Here is an 18,288-nt window from a genome sequence, read left to right as displayed (position 1 = left end):
GCCCAGCCTCTTCCGGGCTCTGACAGGCGTGGACGGGCCAGCCCTTGGCCTGGGCTTTGCCCAGCCAGGGCAAAGGTGCGTCCCGTGCCGCGGGGACCCAACGCACTTTTATTCGCGGTAGACAGCAGAGGAGTTGGGAATTGTAGTCCTCCCCAGCAGTGACTGTAATTGACATGGCTTTCTCCTCTCGGCTTTCAGGCTCCCCAAATGAGCTGGCAAGCGGCTACAACTGCCATGGGGACACAACACGCTTTTATGCGCGGTCGACAGCAGAGGAGTACTGGAATTGTAGTCCTCCCCAGCGGTGACTGTAGTTGACACAGCTTTCTCCTCTCAGCTTTCAGGCTCCCCAAAAGAGCTGGAAAGTGGCTACAACTGCCGCGGGGACACGACACGCTTTTATGCACGGTAGACAGCAGAGGAGTTTGAGAATTGTAGTCCTCCCCAGCCGTGACTGTAATTGACACGGCTTCCTCCTCTCAGCTTTCAGGCTCCCCAAATGAGCTGGCAATTAAATTGGCTCAAGAAGCGGTGGATCCAAAGCAATTAGATTTCCATCTCAAGACTTCTATATTTCAACAAAAATTAATTGTATTTCAGTCAGTAAGCCATTTTGGTTGTTACTATAGAACTACAATTGGATGTAATAAAGCTGTGTTATAATTCTGCAATATCTGCTCATAGAGGAGTGAAACTATTTTGGATTTAGTTTTACAATATGTTTGGTGGTCAACTGTTGAGTCTGACATACAAGGATATATTTTCACTTTTCCTGTTTTTACTCACTATAAATCAGAACAATCCATACTTTTTAGATATTTACAACCACTACATGTAGCTTCTGAGCATGGCGATGCCATCTACACAGACTTCATAACGGATCTTCCATCTTCTTAAGGATGTTGAGCTATAATGGTTACTGTGGCACCTTTTCAAAATGCCTCTTTCTTCTCTTTTGGCCAGGTTAACTACAGAAGACGAAATTGCTCAGTGCTGTTTTGTAGATATTTTTCATCTTCATGGCCAAACAAATACTGCTTTCTATGATAGAGGTACTTAATGTCTTTCTCATTTATAGAAAGCTCTGTGCAATTCCTTAAAAATTAAAGCCTTTTTCTTCTGGTTACCTTTCTCAGTCAAATGGCCAAACAGAGCGCACCAATAAAAGCTGGAAACAGTATTCTCAATGTTACTATAATGCTAACCAAGACAATTGGGTTTCCTATTTACTCATTGTAGAATTTCCCCACAATAACACAACTTGCAGCATAACAAATGTTTCATTCTTTTATTCGATGCATGGTTTTTGTCCCAGAGTTTTTTCTTCTTCTCCCAGACTGACCTTTTCGTTTGGGCAGCGTGAGTCAATTGGAAAACTGAGACAACCTGTTTCTTAAGGTTGACACTGTTCAAAGATCATGTTGAAGGAACATTCTGATAAGTAAAGATCAAGTTCCTCTCTTTGTTCTTGGAGTTATTTCTTGTTGTTTTCTCATTTTCTCCCATGTCATACATTGCACTCAAATTTCTAATACTATGTTGTCCATTCGTTATCACTCATCAAATCAGTCCTATGGCCTTCTGATTGAAATAGCCTCTCACTTGGAGATTCCTTCTCTCATTCATCTCAGCTGAAGTTATATGTTCCAGATCCTTATCATCAGCTTCTATCTGACCCTTCAATTTTTATACAAGGACAACCATTATTGAAGTTCAAGGTATCTGTGACTCTCGGATTTTCAGAGGGCATCTTCAATTTTTGAATCTCTGGAAGGACTAGCCATCTAGTGGGTGATCTTCAGCTCATGCTCCTTAACTGGCTTGCTCTTTCTTTCAACGGCATTGTGATGAACCTGGTGCTCAAGACTCACCAACTGCTGTCCACAGTCAAAGGAACTCTGTGTGCACGCTGCCTTTTCAGAGGATGTATTGCTGGATGCTGCACCCAACCTGTAGCTTGCAAGCATTGCAGTCTGGGTACTCTGATAATTCTGTGATTGCAGCACCTAGAGGGGCGTTCTGTGAACAGTTGGAGCAATTAGCAGCTTCGAATTATGGTAGAGCTGTGTAATCCGGCATCGGAAAATGGTGTCAAACTTGGTCTTCTTTTTCTGGTGTTTAACTGAATCCCTGATTCTGATGGAAGAGGTGTGGTCTCAGTTTTTACCCTGATTCTCTGCTTTATTCAGCTGGATTCCAATTGAATTCCTTCCCTGGATTATTTTTGCTGGCTCTTCTTTCTTCCTGATGTCAGGGAGAGTTTAATTCATTGGCTTATCTGCAGTATATTAAATCTCCCTTCTCAATCAAGCATTATTACACCTCCAAGAAGAATTTTTGCATTTGTGTTTTTCTCCTAACTACTAGGACCCTTCTAAAAGGACTCCTGACACTTTTCTTGTGTTCTATACTTTGCAAAGTAACACTGTGGCTACTTGGAGTACTCACCCTTTTCCTCTGGTATTAAATAAAGAAACTGAACAGTTCTTCATCACGCTCAATCCTTGACAAAAGCACAAACCAAAAATGTGGTTAAAGTCATCTGTTCAGATCAACCACAATGGAGCATAGGTCGGATACAGGTACCAGGTTAGGCCCACTGAGAATTGTACCTTATTTCCTTGATGTGGGGCATTGCACAGTGCAGAAGTGGTAATGAAGAGTGATGCAGGGTCCTGAGTCGGGATGAGTCATGCAGTGTTAGTTCCAACGAGCTGAGAGGGCTTCAGTACGAGCTTGTGTCAAGGCTGCTTCGTGGTATGTTGGTCCAGATGAGGAGCTCTGAAGGCTGCATGGGATTTGCAATGTGTTGTGTTGGTTCTGGTGAAAACTACAGCTAGGCTGCCAGTGCCCCCTTACCCCCACTTCCAAGAATTCAGGACTGGAGGGACACCACTTAGGGGGTTAGGACTCACAGCTGGCAGAGTCCAAGTGTGGGGTTCAAGATCGTTGGAGCCTTTTCTGTCCTTGAGACTCTGATCTGGGGCCCGCCATCTAGCCCTTGGAGTCACTCTGGTGGTCCTGTGTTCAAGGTGCAGCTCCAGTCCATCTCACTCGAACTGCAAAGAAGCAGGGCAACGAGCAGTGTTTCTTACAGCATAGCATCAGAGCAGTCATTCTTCTGAGTCTCCTACAGGTCCAAAACTGATCTGAAGAGTGCGTCTGAGGGTCCCCTTTTTATCCCTGGTGCCTTCTTTGAAGTGGGAGAAACTTTCGAAGGCTTTCACCCCACAGGAGGTGTTTGGAATTTCCTTCCTCCCTGTCCTGGCTTCACCTTAGCTACAGGCACAAAAGGCTAGGGTAAGAACAAGGCTCATCCTATTGAACTGTAAGTGGGGCTACTCTCAACTCCGCTCCGCTATCCTGCCTTTGTTTGCCCATCCTGCCAATACTCAGGCTATCTATTGTGCAACTGTCTGGAAACAATATATAAGGTTGAACTACGCCTCTCATGTAACCAAGGAACAGGCTGCAGGTACCAAATGGTTCCAGCATAAAAATGTCAACCTTCTAAAAGTGGCTTTTTTACAGTTGTCACTTAAAATCCAACTTTATCAATAAAGAGGATTTTAAATTAAAATAACTTAGATGCCAAACAAGATATTTGTACCTGTTCCCAATAAAAAAGTTATCAATTATTAAATGTAATAAGGTAACCCAATGTTATCCTACGGAAGAGTTAGGCCTTGTAATAGTGAAAGATGAATTTGAGTTTTTCACTACCAGGACATGTAAATCTTAAAAGTACATGTATAACTTTTTATTTAGAAGGCACCCTGCTGGTCCTTTTTATTTTGTCAGGTCAAAATGTCACTTTAAAACTGCACACACAGGATACAATGACAGGCCTGAGGCATGTTTAAAAAGGCTATATAAGTGGGTGGCACAATACGTTCTGCAGGTCCACCAGTTGCATTTAAGTTACAGGCCCTGGGTATATGTAGTGCCACTTTGCTGGGGAGTTACAAGTAAATTAAATGTGCCAATTGGATGTAAGCTAATTTTACCCTGTTTAAATGAGAGAGCACAAGCACTTTAGCACTGGCATGCAATGGTAAAGTGCACAGAGTCCTAAAAGCCAACAGAAAACGGGTCCAGAAAAAAGGAGAGTGAAAGCAAAAGGTTTGGGGGTGACCCTGCAGAGAGGACCAAGTCCAAAAGGGGATATCAAAGGAGAATCTTCAGATTAGATTTACTTTCATGGTACTGGCTCCATGTGTGACAGTTGCCCCCTGGTGCTATGTAAGCATCTATTAGTGAGATATTCTCCACAAGCCAAAGATCAGTATTTTGGAGCTGATAGTAGCTTCAGGCAACTAGCCACTGCTTCTTAGTTGGTGGAGATCAAAATATTGTCTTCAAAGGAGATTCACTTTCAGGGTATAGGCTCAATATGCAACAGTTGTCCCCCGGTGCTGGCTAAGCCTCGACTAGTAACATCTACACATTGACACCCACCCCTGTACAAAGTACTCAGTTTCCACTTGTAATATCTTCTCATACAACAACCCAGGTGCCAACTCATGAGTGTCTATCACTACCCCAGCCTCTTCGAATGGCTTGCTCCTCAGTGCCCATTTGTGAAGGCTATTGTCAATGACCCTGGCAATACAGCTCATCATTTCTGTGTCCTTCAGTAGCAAACCTTTCTGTTGCTGCCCCAGGTGCTCATTTGCAGTGCCCTCCAGTGTTGGCAGCTGACACTGCCACCCCCCACATCCCAAAGTGTTACTTCTTCAATGTCCATCCAAGATCATTTCTTTTGAATTACTAAAGCACTGTTCAAGCTAAGATAGAATAAGTACAAAAAACTTCTAACGCATTTTGCTCTCAATACAGTTTATGAGAGGAGACTGGATTAGCACTAGTGAAATAAAAAATATCAGAATTCAAAATGCTAGTATTATGTCTTTAATGAAAAGGAGTAGGAGCTGGCAGAGAGATGTTGTTCTGTTCAGTTTGAGAGAGACTTTTCTTTACACTAAACCCTTCCAATGATCCATATATAATCAATTCAGACAAATAAATGACAAGCTTCTTAGATGCTCTTTTCCTCTGCTGTGACCCGACACCCCTTTTCCAGGTCCTGTATGGCATGTTCCCAGCAGTGGCACACAAGGGTGTTAATTTAGCAACTTTCCACTGAGTTGCTTATATCTGCATGCCAGTCGCTGTGTAACACAACCCTCTCATACTCACTGCCTTGTAAGGGTGGGTATCACAGAGTTATGGGTAAAGAAAAAGATGACTGGGTCATGTCATATTATAGAACCTATAGGCACTCCTCTTTTATGACATCTATCGAGGTGCTTCCAGGATACTGAGAGGTTAGATTTTCTTCTAGAGATCCTGCTTGAGGTGACTGGACAAGTTGCAGGACAGTCCTTGGTGGAATATATGAAGAAGCGTTTAGCATTAGGTCCCATAGTTTCACAATCCCCGGCACCACACAATGTACAGAGCAAACATTTTTAATTTTTGATTTGTTTTTTTATTTCCTCAGCACGTCGATTTTCTGAAAAAGATGCAAAGACCAGCAGGTAAGAAATGTGAAACTCTATTGTTATACCTGGTCTATAGCTTGACACTAAGTAAGCCTCACCTATAGAGTGTCTGTGTTTTACATAATTGGTAGGAAATGTCTGTTCATTGTATTTGGCTTGAGTGCGTTTTATTGGTCTTTTTTGTCATGTGGCATGCTAGTACTGTTGAAAATATCCATCCATTGAGTAGCAATGCTATTGATCATTCTCAATAGTCAGTATTTCCTTTTGATCATCATTCTTCTCTATGTGTGTCAACTCTTTTTTCCTTTCCATCATGGGTGATATACTGATCATTCTTCATGACTTGCACGTGTTGTATATTCTTTCTTTATGGTGTGGCTTTTCATTCCTGTATATAGTGATCCATCATAGTGTGCATAGGTGTGTGATCTACTGTTCCCTCTCATGCAGCGTCTGCAATTTTTGGTACTGATCTGGTCTGTGCTGTTTATATTTCTGGGGGTTTCCTGCATTAACCACAACTGCCCCTTGTGGCGTACATATGTCTCCCTGTAAACCCTTTTGATGAAATTTGTCTCTTGTGCTTCTGTTTTCTCAGGGCTGAAGAGAAGCGGTAAGGAGCACTCAAGATTGGAATAATTGGAGGATGGTCTGTGCATATCCATTTGCTACAACTCTCCGATAGTGTTAACATTCAGAGCCAAGCTGTATCATCCACTATTCACCCTTCCATTGCTGTTTGCACTACTCCCCATGCAATGCCTTATATCCTTTCCTAATTGTCACAACAGATGTTAATCACAAGCTGTTAAGACATAGCCTAGTAATTGTGTGGCCTCAGGCCATAGAAGAGGCTGGTGTATAGTCCAAGGTGACCATAAATGTCACGTTCTCTTAGGGTGAACTGGTAAATTCTAGGGTGACCGCAGAGTACAAAGTCATTGAGGAGTCCTGTCCAGTCTCTGATGACCATAGGTGACTTGCCCTTTATGGATGATGCTATTAGGTTTTGTGCACCCTAGAGCTCAAAGCTCCTGGGGAGGACCAGTTGGTCTCAGAACATGTAAATGATGGGGACTCGTCATATTAGTTGTTCTAGTAATGACATCCAATATATATCAAGGACACTGGGGAGATCTACCTTGTCCCAGATCACTGTCAATGCCATGGTCACTGGCTCAGGCAGAGTGCATTGAAGAAGCTGATCCAACTTATAGATGCTCATAAAAACTGAGATTGCTAGACATGGACTGAATTACTGTTGGATTGCTACATGCTTGGGAATTGTTTGTTTGGGAGAAGGATATCTATCTGCACTGTTTTAGTAATCATATTAAGGATCTCCTTTTCTCTGCCCAATTCACCTGGGCTTCTGCAAGATAGCTGAAAATGTGCCAGAAAATCATTTATTCCTGATATAATTTTACAAGGGGCATACTCCCTGCAGTTTATGGTACCTACCACTCACTGTACCATAATGAGTGTTCATTTTCAGTTTTCTTGGATGTCCTTTTCACCAACATGTTGCTCATCCCTCAGTCAAGCACCCAGGTAATATGAACATCCCACCCAGTCGCCTGCTGATATGCACCAATATGTGCAACCTCTCTACACAACTTGAACCACTCATAGGCGTCAAGCACAAGATGTTCTACTTCTACACTCACCTCCAATACAATTGGAGGCGCTCTCTAATTTGCTCCAAACAACTTGCCTGCTTTTAAAGGCAAGTTAAGAAAACTTCAGTGCCACAACACTGGCAGTATCCTATTGTGTAAATACAATAGCGATGACAATGACAGGAGGGGCTGGAAATCTTTACTTGAGCAGCCTTATTAAGAGACATTATCCCACAAGAATCTACATCAGATTCCTTTGCAACCATCACTTGCAAGCACCTGCTGTGGAGGAATGACCCTTTCTCTCTCAGCAGCTGCTGAGACCAAATTCCTTCTGATTCTCAGTTTACAGCAACTTACCCAGAGCCCTACCTCTTTACTGCATAAGGCATCTTTCTGTCCAATCTTGGCCCTTTGAAGTTTGCAAAAGCCTGTACTAGAATCTTCCACATTTTTGGACTGCTTTCTGCATGTCCAAACTACAGAAGTTGACTGGGTTGGCCAATGAAAGGCTGATTGAATTAATGTTTGCCCCATGCCGATAACGCTACTGTGAACGAGGCCACTCTGCATCCTCATGTAAACACAGCCTCCATAGTCGCTACAGTGAGGAATGACGAGGTGAACAACCATTACTGTAAGTATAGGGTGATAAAGAGACCTGTCATAGTACATTGTAATTCCTTCTCACAGTTTAGCTCTAGTACTTCCATATCACAATCTCAGTGTTGAACCCATTACATTCATGGAGCTGGTCCATATGACCCATGATTGAAGATTCAGACCCTGGTGACTGACATATTCCAGTACCACACAACTGGTACCTCCTGAAGTTGTCTGTGTGCACACTCCTCTCCACTGTACCTCGTGGAAGGTCTTGAAATGTATTGCAACAGTAGGGGCCATTACTATTGAGAGCACTAGACCAAACCAGATCAGACCAGTGCATGTTGAGGTGAGTGCAAAGAGGTGGCTATGCACTATTGGGTTGCCACCACAAGAAGTGCTGTGCACCTTAAAGTACTGGTGGAAGGGGCTTCATTTTTGGCAGGAATCCCTGCATGTCTGGCCCCTGAAGTGAAGTATGAATATTGAAGCATGCACAGACGCCAGGAGTAATAGCCGGGCAGTTATCAATGCCCTGATGTCCCCAACATTGAAGAATGATACCAAATGTTATTGATTACAGATGTGGTACTGCACTTAATGAGAGGTGGATGAGGACATTTTTAAAGGTGCTCTGGGGGTGCATACCCCAAAAATACATCAGAAGAGTGCAGCATTGAGAATCAGATAGGAAGGAGGAAACTGAGACATTGGCTTTGAAACCTTGTGTTTTTTTCTTTGGCAGTGTGCTTGACTGGATCACGCAAGGACTGGAGAAGGTGATCCCGCAGCCCGTCACAAAGCAGATGACACAGGTGAGTGTGATAATCCTTGTCCTATAGTCGCTCTGTTCTCATCTTTTTGTTTGAATCTGTTTATTGCCTTTTTTGTTTAGTTACTTTTACACGCTTACAAGCATAGGAATGTCAATGAAATGGTACCTCAAGCTATGACAATGCAAATTAGTTCAATCAATCTCAATCAATCAATAGTCTTTATTCGATAATTTACAACCATAAAAGACACAATACAACATAAAAGTATCATAAAATATCATAAAAAACTATGGAACCCTAAAAAACTTACATTCCTTAAAAGTGAATTTAATAACAACTATATTGAATTCCTGACATTATTGACTAAGTTAAAAAATACAAGTGCATCCATAAACCTAATTCCTACACTTTTTGACCAAAAGATGCCTTCATACCAGTATCGTAATCAGATAGCATGTACAAATACCAGACCAGCCTCCAGATTTTTCCTTCTTAGTGCCCAAAGCCAGCTAAGAAATTTCGCCATCGCGATCACAATATCTGGACTTGTATTTGTTACCAGTATACGCAGGGCTGTCATACACAATCTGGTACCTAGATTAGAACACAGTGGCTTAAGCCACTTTCGACGGGGGCCATCATAGGCCGGGCACACAAACAGTACATGGGTTATCGACTCAACCTGGGACAGGCACAAAGGGCAATTGGTATCTTGAACCTTATTCCACTTTGCAGTGAATGATCTTAAAGGAAGAGTGCTCACTCTAAATTGATGGTATAGTTTCCTATCACCAGGTTTTGTAATCCAATTCCAGTAAGCTTCTGCTCCAGAAAAATACCTGTGAGCGAACTACTGCTCACCCTTGACAGTGTCTTTTTAGTAATCATAGCCCAATATAGTTCTTTGTACTCATTTTTATTGGGAAATAAATTCCTCATAGGATCTTCCCACAAGTGACGGAGCCCTATATCGGACAAATTACCCTTAAGTTTCTGGAGCCATTTGATTTTGGAGGACAGATCGGCATTCCTGATCTGCATTAGCGCATTGGCATAAGATGACAATTCAGGTGTAGTCCAAAGCCTCCTCCAGTATGCTAGGGGTCTAAATCCTGCAACCTCATCAATGGAGGTACATCCCAGATCAGACAACAGGGGCTTTATGGGAGTTGATTGAGTATGGGAGTTGATTGAGGAAGGGCAGTCAATGTTCTCAGAAACTTATTTTGTGCAAGAACTAGGGGTGATAAATTGTCAAATCCCCAAATTTCTGCACCATATATTATAGAAGCTCTGATTTTCCTGTTATAAATCGATAAAGCGGGCCCCACCGGTTTACTGTTTGAGAGTCGATGTTCTTTGAGTAGGGCACCTACTAACTGATTGTGCCTAAGGACTAAAACATCTAGCTGGGGAGTCCAATTCATCTTCCTGCCCATTATCACTCTTAAATAGGGGAAAGTATTAGTTTGTTCGAGAGGTGCTTGATTCATTTCAACTCTCCCTTTAATGAGTTTATATTTATGCAGCACCATGAACTTGGTTTTATCAACATTTACTACAAGTTCATGGTCGTTGCAAAACTCAGTAAATCTGTCAAGGGCTCGTTGCAAACCACATTGAGTTTTAGATAAAATTAAAGTGTTGTCTGCGAACATTAGAAGCGGAACCCTTGAGCCGGCAAGAGTTGGAGCATCAGTTGTAAAGTTAGTATAATATGAAATAACCTTGTTTATAAACAAGGAGAATAGGGTAGGAGCAAGGACACACCCTTGCCGCACTCCCTTGTTAACTGGGAAGCGGTCTGTTAATTCACCCTGTTGTCCCCACCTAACCTGTGCATAATTGGCCTCATGCAATTTAATGATAAAACTTAAAATTTCTGAGGGCATCCCGGCTTCCTTTAGTGTATCCCATAGCTTGTATCGGGGGACTAAATCAAACGCTGATTTTAAATCAACAAATGCTACATATAGGGTTCCCCCTGCTAGAATCACTGTACTCCGATATGTCATCATAAATCTAAAAACTTGGTCGATGATACTGACATGGGGTCGAAAACCCGCTCGGTAGGTAGATAAGACCTTCTGATCTAATATCCATTCATTTACTCTACCTAACACAAGTCTGGCATCTATTTTCTGTAGGGTATCAATTAGGCTTATCAGCCTATAGTTCCCTGGTCTGACACGGTCACCCTTTTTATATATGGCAATGATTTCGGCCCCACGCCAAGTTTCTGGAATCGACGCACCTCTAGCAATAGCATTTATGATGATAAAAATATATTCAATCCAGTTTTTCCTATCTTTATATAGATGTCGGCTGGGATACAGTCCGGGCCAGGTGCCCTCCATGCTGGGACCCCATCCAGGACCTTTTATATCTCCCCTTTATCAAAGGTTAAGACAACATCAGAATTCACCACAGGGTAGTCAGTAACAATACTCGACGAAGAGGCAAATTGGGCTTGATAGTATTCCACCCACAATTCGGGAGGTACATTGTTCGTCGGTGTGGGCCCTATCGCACCACTGCCCCATTTGACTAGTTACCAGAATTTTGACCAGTTCTTCCTGTTACCCGGATTAGTTAGGCTCACCCATCTGTCCTCATCATAATCCGTCTTCGCCTTTAATTGTGCCTTTTTGTATTATACTCTAGCTAGTTTGACCTCTTGAGGAACCCCTTTCTTAATGGCTTTTGAAAGGTGCTTAAATGCAACTCCGCAAGCCTCGTTGTACCAATTGGCCGATTTTTTTGTATGATGCCTAATTGGTTTCTTTTTTATTGTAAGCAGGGTCTTCAGTTTTGCGAATAGATCCTCATGAGCCTCCTTAAAGTCTAGGAAGGATTTTACAGGCGAATCTGATGAGCAGAGCCTTAATAGGGTTCCTTCCACCGCTGCCTTAATTTGCGTCAGGATGCATTCATCTTCTACAACCACGGCCCATTTCAGCTGTCGGCAGTCTAGTGACATGATTACTTCTCCTCTTGCAGTTTCCATACCTGCCAATGTGGGGTCCAACCCCAACCTAGCTAAAGTTAGTACTAATGGATCATGGTCACTCTCTGGTCTGTGGTGAACCGACATATCCACAAGTCTAGGCCAAAGCTCTAGACTGATGAGAATGTAATCTTTTCTACTTCTTTTAGACCCAGTAGAAAACGTTTAGGTACCATCTATATCTGAAGGGGATCTCCCATTGGCAGCCCTTAGCCCCCTCCCGAGGGATAAACTTTTTAATTGTAACACCGCCTCTGTCCACTTAGAGATTGGTGGCAATGATGGGGACGGTATCCCCCAGTTCTGGTCTTCCTCTATACTGATGCTATAATCTTCTAGGCCCAAGGACTCGAATGTACAATTAAAATCACCAGCAATCACCAGGGCATTGGGTCCAGCTAAGTCATTAATGGTTTCATCCAGGAGGGCAATAGTTGGTGACGCTTTCCCACCCGCAATCCCTCTTGCATATACATTAAATAAAATAAAATCTATCTCGCCCTCAGCACAGATCTTAATAGCAAGAATATCTGGAGTATCTACTGGTACTTCCACTATTTGAAACGATGTCTGTTGCTTTACCCATTTAATCAGTCCCCCACTAGATCTCCCCTTACTATTTGGGACAGCCGCTTTACCGAAAGCCGGGCGGTAGATCATGTCTACTGACCAGGTCTCTTGAAAGGCAATAATATCATATCCCTCAATAAAACATGACCAATCTGCGGACAGTGTTTTAGATGGTAAGCCAGCAATATTGCAAGAAAGCAGGGAAATTGGGGATGGAGTTGTAACGGCAGGCTTTCCCAGGCATGATGCCGATTCCACACACACCTGGCTTTTAGCCTCTACTTTATGGATTCCCTTTAAAGAAGTTGATGAAAGGATAAGAGGGCTATCCTTGTGCTCTGCCCAAATCGGGGTTGATAGAAGTAGTCAATCACATAGGGCTAGATCAGATAGTGGAGCAAACCTATTAGTCAGTAGAACCTCTGATGGTCTATAAACTGTGCCAAGGGGTACCCCGGGATTGCTTATCCTTCCCATGGGAATTAAACACTTCGGGGAAAATATGGCCCAGATTTATAAAAGTACCCTAGTGGTAAAATACACACTTTGTCCATATGTACTCCTGGCAACCCTCCCAATTTATCCAGAAGAAATCTGGTAATGTGAACATTGTTAAAGTTAACAACAACACAGTCACCGTTCCCTTCTTTCCTCAAGGGGCCAATCCATGAAATTCGTCTAGCCATAATCATATACTTGTCAACTCCCTCCTCCCAAATCCCAACATCTTTTAGGCGATTATTAAGCCAGTGCAAAGATTTTAATAACAACTGATCTGTGGTTTCTGACTGCACTTCCCGCAATGGAGGAACGTTCATCAGGACGACCACTAAAGGTGCTGCTGCAGAGGGAAGGTGAAGGACAAAAGGAGCATTAGCTTGCACAGCGTTCTGACCCAAGCCTCTAAGTCCTTGATGAAGATTGAATTTACTGGCTTGGCTGGCTAAGGGACAGATTTTACTGTTGTCCACTCTATCAACATCCGGGGAGCTCAAAATCGATTGTGCAAATTCACTGGACATATTCACCAAATCAGCATCATCCTTGTGCAGGGGCACTGTTTTAGATTGTATTACTGCGGCTGCATTCTTGTATGACCCGGGAGCAGTTGGCTTGGTTGCATGCAGGCTTGTAGGCTTACGTTTGGTTAAAACCTTTTCTGGCACAAAAAGCCCCGTATTACTATTAGAAATCACAGGAGTGGGCTTGGATTTGGCAGATAGATCCTCAGGTACAAAAAGGCCTGTCTTAGCCTGGGATTCCATGATAGTTAATCGCTCCTCTATCCGGCTCAATCTATATGTAATAGGAGATAGTAGGGTAGATAGTAAATTTTCCAGCCTTCTCCACATTTCCTCTTTAGAGTTCTGGCTAGGGCCACCTAGAGACGAAAAGTTAAAATCCCGAGAAACCGGAACACGGTGGCTGGGAGTACTACATTCAGCTGCTAAATCACAACCACCATTGTTATTAGTCCTCTGCACTTTCGCACTTGACGCCCTTTGAGGTCCGCCTCCCCTATTCCTTTTAACTGCAGAATCTGGGATGGTTTTATTATTTTTAAGTATGTTTTTTTTTGTAGATCTGGCTGAAGTTCGTAGAGGCATGCCAACAGTAGTATTAGTTGCGGATACCGGTACTTGTACAGAACTCTCCGAGGGTAAACCTACTTGGATGAGCGCTGAGCCGCTAACTTCATTGTCAATCATGGGCGCAGAAACATTTACCACCAACTGCACCGGAGAGAGAGAAGAATTGAGTAAACCCAAGGAAGATCTTTTATTTAACTGCAGGTCCAGGGATAATCTTCGCTCGGTAATCGCAATCTCTTTTTCGAGCACTGAGGCTGCCCTTGTAATAAATTGGTCTAACGTCCCCGCTACCCTGCCGCCATTGGCAGCCCCCAGCAGCTTCCTGTCTCGCTTGCTCATTGTAAGGGGTTAAGCCAAGGCAGTCAGCAACAATTAATGGAAAGCAGATGGAGGACTAACCTGAGGTATATGTGCTGTTAGAGGGGGTGCCCGGCCCGGCCTCGTCCAGGCTCCGATGGGCCTGCCCTTGGCCCGGGCTTAGCCCGGCGCTCGCCCCACGGAGCGGGAGCAGCGAGCCGTTGATGTAGAATCAGGCACAGGTGCGGGGCAAGACCTCCGGGCTACCTGGGACTTGCAGTCCCTTCACTCAGCAATCACAGCGTCCTCCTCTCCAGGCGAGCCGTTGATGTAGACTCAGGCACAAGTGCGGGGCAAGACCTCCGGGCTACCTGGGACTTGCAGTCCCTTCACTCAGCAATCACAGCGTCCTCCTCTCCAAGCGAAGCGGAAAAGGACGAGTGCACAGACTTTTGCCAAACATCTCCCATTTTTTGCCAAGGCTCGTCAGGGTAGAATGAATGCGAGTGCTCGTTTGCTGTGAATATTAATCTGTAACCTTTTGGGGCACAATAGGAGTGTACAAATACTTCCTTTATGTATGAATGTATTGTAACATAAGATGTATCTTGCTAGGAGATACAGATGTATGAAAAAATGTTGAATAAATGTAATACTGGGCACTAGAAATCACAAGGAGTGTTCTTTCAGATGATTTATGAGTAGAGGATATTTACCAAATGGTACCATTACTTATAACAGAGTTGCAAAAGAGAAATATATCACAAAAAAGCTTAAAACTTTCCACGTGATGGTGATGTGAATAGATAAAGATAAACAATGAAAGCCATGATTTATCCAAAATATTTTTCTTTTCAGGTTCTTAAGATATACAAGTGGTATATTTTTCTACTCCCATAACAGGGAACAAAGGACAGTGTTTGTGACTATCAGGCATATGTACATTTATTCTATCACCCATTGAGGTGTAACAGGGATCGGTTTTTTGATCCTGAGGAAGAAAGCCTAGGGGATGGCTTCTGAAACATGTCGACCTTGTAGGAGGTGACTCATTATAGTACACCATCTACACCTCCCCACTTTTACTATTCTCAGCCAGGGAAGACAATAAAGTATTTTCGTTCCACCGAGTGGTGGGTGAGGCTTTGATGTACATGTAATTCTGATGGATACTGGCGACATGCTTGGGTGGGTGGGTAGGGTGGGGGGGGTCGTTGGGGGGGTTGCTGGGGGATGGGGTGGGGGGTATATTGGTTTTATCGCACACGCCCACTGTGGATTACTCCTGTGGATGAACTACCTCGTAGCACAGATACTGTTGGGGTGACTGTTGTACAGTTGTGATCAGTTTGGTGGGGTGATCACTGCACTACGTCCTGATTTGGCTGGAGGGCGGAGTACTGGGGAAGGGGATTGACTGCATTTTGTTCTGTGCCCTAATAAAGTCTGTTTAAAAAAAAAAAAAAGTATTTTCGTTCCACTAGCCAGAGAATTTTTAACCATCTTACATTTTCTTTTCATGATCCCACACACTACACATACTCACCAATCACTGGATAAAGTGCTCCTGCATCTACGTAAGTCGTAGCACGCCCCGTCCCGTAGAGGGGGGGGGGGAAACCCCAATGATGAAGCATGACACTGAATCAGGTTTCAGTGTGTGAGGGGTATTTTACAATTTTTTGAACATTGCCCTTCCCACAAATTGAGAGAAGGAGCTCTGATCCGTTTGCACCATTTTTCACGTATGACTAAACACTTCAAATAGAAATAAAAATAGCAGCACACACATGGGTGCATACCTATCTTTTATATATATATATGCCTGGCACGCATACTTCCCACGTGTTCAAGTTTGCACTGTCAGTACAGTGTACCAGTCGGCTCACTACGCCCCCCCAGTAACACTGTAGAAAGGCACATGCCCAGAGCATATATATTATGTTGGTGTCTACTAGCACACAACAGGGGCAGGCAGCATCAGTGCGATGGAAATACCCGTTGATTTTGTCAGGGGTGAGGTAGGTCCTATGTAGGATGTACAGCTGGATTAAGCAAAATCAGGTATTGCATGGGATGTAGGTGGGGCTCTCTTATAAGGAAGACCATTTCCTGTCCGTGCAAGGTCGATTGAGATATGCCTTCCACCATAGTCACTCTGCTCTCCTGCAGCCTACAATGATTCACACTGCTTGCTGTTTTTGTTTCATGCAATTGACTTCAATGATACAAATACACCTCAATCTTTGCATATACTAAGGGTGCACTACAAATAACTTTTTTCAGATGTATTGACTGAAACACAGTAACTTTTTAAGGTGTTTTTGAACATGGTACATGAGTTTGCCCTCTACAGTGCCCAATAGCACCATTCCTCCACTGTAGCAAAGTAGTATAAGCATACTGCCCTAAGCAGTAATTGTGCCCTCCTCTTTAGAAAAAATGTAGCCAGAAAGGAAACTGCCCATCCAAATCTTGTGCCTGGAGATGTGGAGCCAATCACAGTTCCTGTGCCGGGAAGTAACCAGTTAGAGTTCCTGCAGTGAACATCTTGCCACCCTGAAATTCTTTGGGGACGCACCGGGTAATTTTCATGAGACCCAAAATAAAAATATTAACTTTTCAGAGAAATAGAAAACTGATGAGTCCCTGCCCCTAAACAACCAGTCATGCTTCTTCAGAGTAGGAGTTAGAAAACAACCTGCCAACATATCTTGTACATCTGCAGGTATAACAGAGTCCCAACCTGAACCCCAAAATTAACACACAGACAAATGTTGACAGTTTATAATGGACTAGAATGTTTTATATGACATTCTCATACAAATCAGATGAATAACAAGCATTTGCAATGCAATCGGTCTTGCCTTTGGGACCTTATATGTATTTAGCTATGCAGCACATTAGCCTCGGTGCTGAAACATCTACTGTTCTTTAACATGGAGGGAAAGTAAGCACCAAACTGCGTGACACGCCAGGTATGGGAACACATGGAGAGAAATATTGTCTTTCAGCAGGAAATGGTATAGTCCAAGCTCTGTTTTTAATATAAAATCAGGGCCTTCGGTGGTCATAGCACTGAAAATATAAGATTTGAAAAAAATATTATTGTATACAGGTGCTCGTGGAAGACATTTTCTATGGACTGGAATCTAGAGAATGCTAAAATGATTCTGGTATTTTACTGACCTCTGCTGGACGTTTTCTATCAAGAAAGTTAAATAGAGGCAGTTGCCAGAAAATTTTTAAAAATAAACTCCCTCAGCAAAAAGCAATTCTGGTATTTTACTGGCCTCTGTTGGTCATTTCTATTGAGACAGTTAAATAGAGGCAGCTGAACAGAAAAAAAAGTCCCTAAGTGGAAGCAGACAAGGCCTAGGGCTGATCTCCAGAGCCCACAAAGTACATACACATATAAGAATATATTAAAGTATTTAAGTATATACTAAAGTATATACAAGAGGTCTCGAATGCTCAACCTAAAAATTATCATCATCATTATAATGAGCATCTCAGCCACTAAAAAATTAATAAAGAGTGAAAGCTAGATACACCCCAAACATTGTTCTTCACACATCTCTAAACTATTAGTAAAACTTGTAACTATACTATATTCAGCTTACAAATAGCCTGATATTGATCTGAAAATATGATAATTTCCAAGCCTCCCTCCATACCTGAATGTCAGTAGGTTTCAAAGAGGAGGCCTTGTTTTCAGCGTTTCTCCACAGCACCCAGTCAGTTGTCCCTTCCTAAATCACTAGGGTATAGTATACCCTTACTATGCATTAGGATCAATGGAGCAAGTGGGGAAACCTCACTCTTGCATCCTGCATTTGTTCCACAGGACAGAATACAATCCTATAACTCTTTGATGAACCACATGAAGTTTCACCAGCAAGTAACTCGTCCAAAGTTAACCTGCAAGCAGATATCTATCTACTGTGAAATGCGCAGAGAATGGAAACTCCATCTCTACTACATCGTGAGCAGCAAGAATATGTGACAATTTAGCACATGTCGACTGAGCAAATGTAGCTAAGGAATCCATGTTCATGAAAGGCAGACTCCTAGGCATAGCACTTCTGTCATATCCTCTGCTCCATTCTGTGCACAAACAAGGGCAATGATGACATGCACCAAAGCCTGTAGTATTATCAAACATATGCATAAAGCATTAGTTGCCGAACCAGGTGTTTGTGAGGTGTCAAGCGCTCATATATTTGTCCCATATACGTATTCAAGAATGGGGTTTTTGCCCGCGGTGTATTCAATAGTGGGAAGGTACACCCTACTCCCCTTGGTACAATCCTA

General features: G+C 43.0%; 1 protein-coding gene across 1 annotated transcript in view; it reads left to right on the top strand.

Annotated features, from left to right (window-relative positions):
- CNGB1 (cyclic nucleotide gated channel subunit beta 1) overlaps window positions 1–18,288 on the top strand; it is a 958,531-nt gene that overhangs the window by 166,146 nt on the left and 774,097 nt on the right. The window contains exons 12-14 of the mRNA XM_085637063.1: window positions 5,504–5,540; window positions 6,106–6,120; window positions 8,478–8,547. Coding sequence (XP_085493189.1) covers window positions 5,504–5,540; window positions 6,106–6,120; window positions 8,478–8,547 — 122 coding nt within the window. The remainder of the gene's footprint in view (window positions 1–5,503; window positions 5,541–6,105; window positions 6,121–8,477; window positions 8,548–18,288) is intronic.

This window comes from Triturus cristatus, chromosome 12, assembly GCF_964204655.1.
Source record: "Triturus cristatus chromosome 12, aTriCri1.1, whole genome shotgun sequence".
Taxonomy (NCBI): domain Eukaryota; kingdom Metazoa; phylum Chordata; class Amphibia; order Caudata; family Salamandridae; genus Triturus; species Triturus cristatus.
The sequence above is the reverse complement of the archived record's forward strand: the minus strand, read 5'-3'. Positions and strand labels throughout refer to the sequence as shown.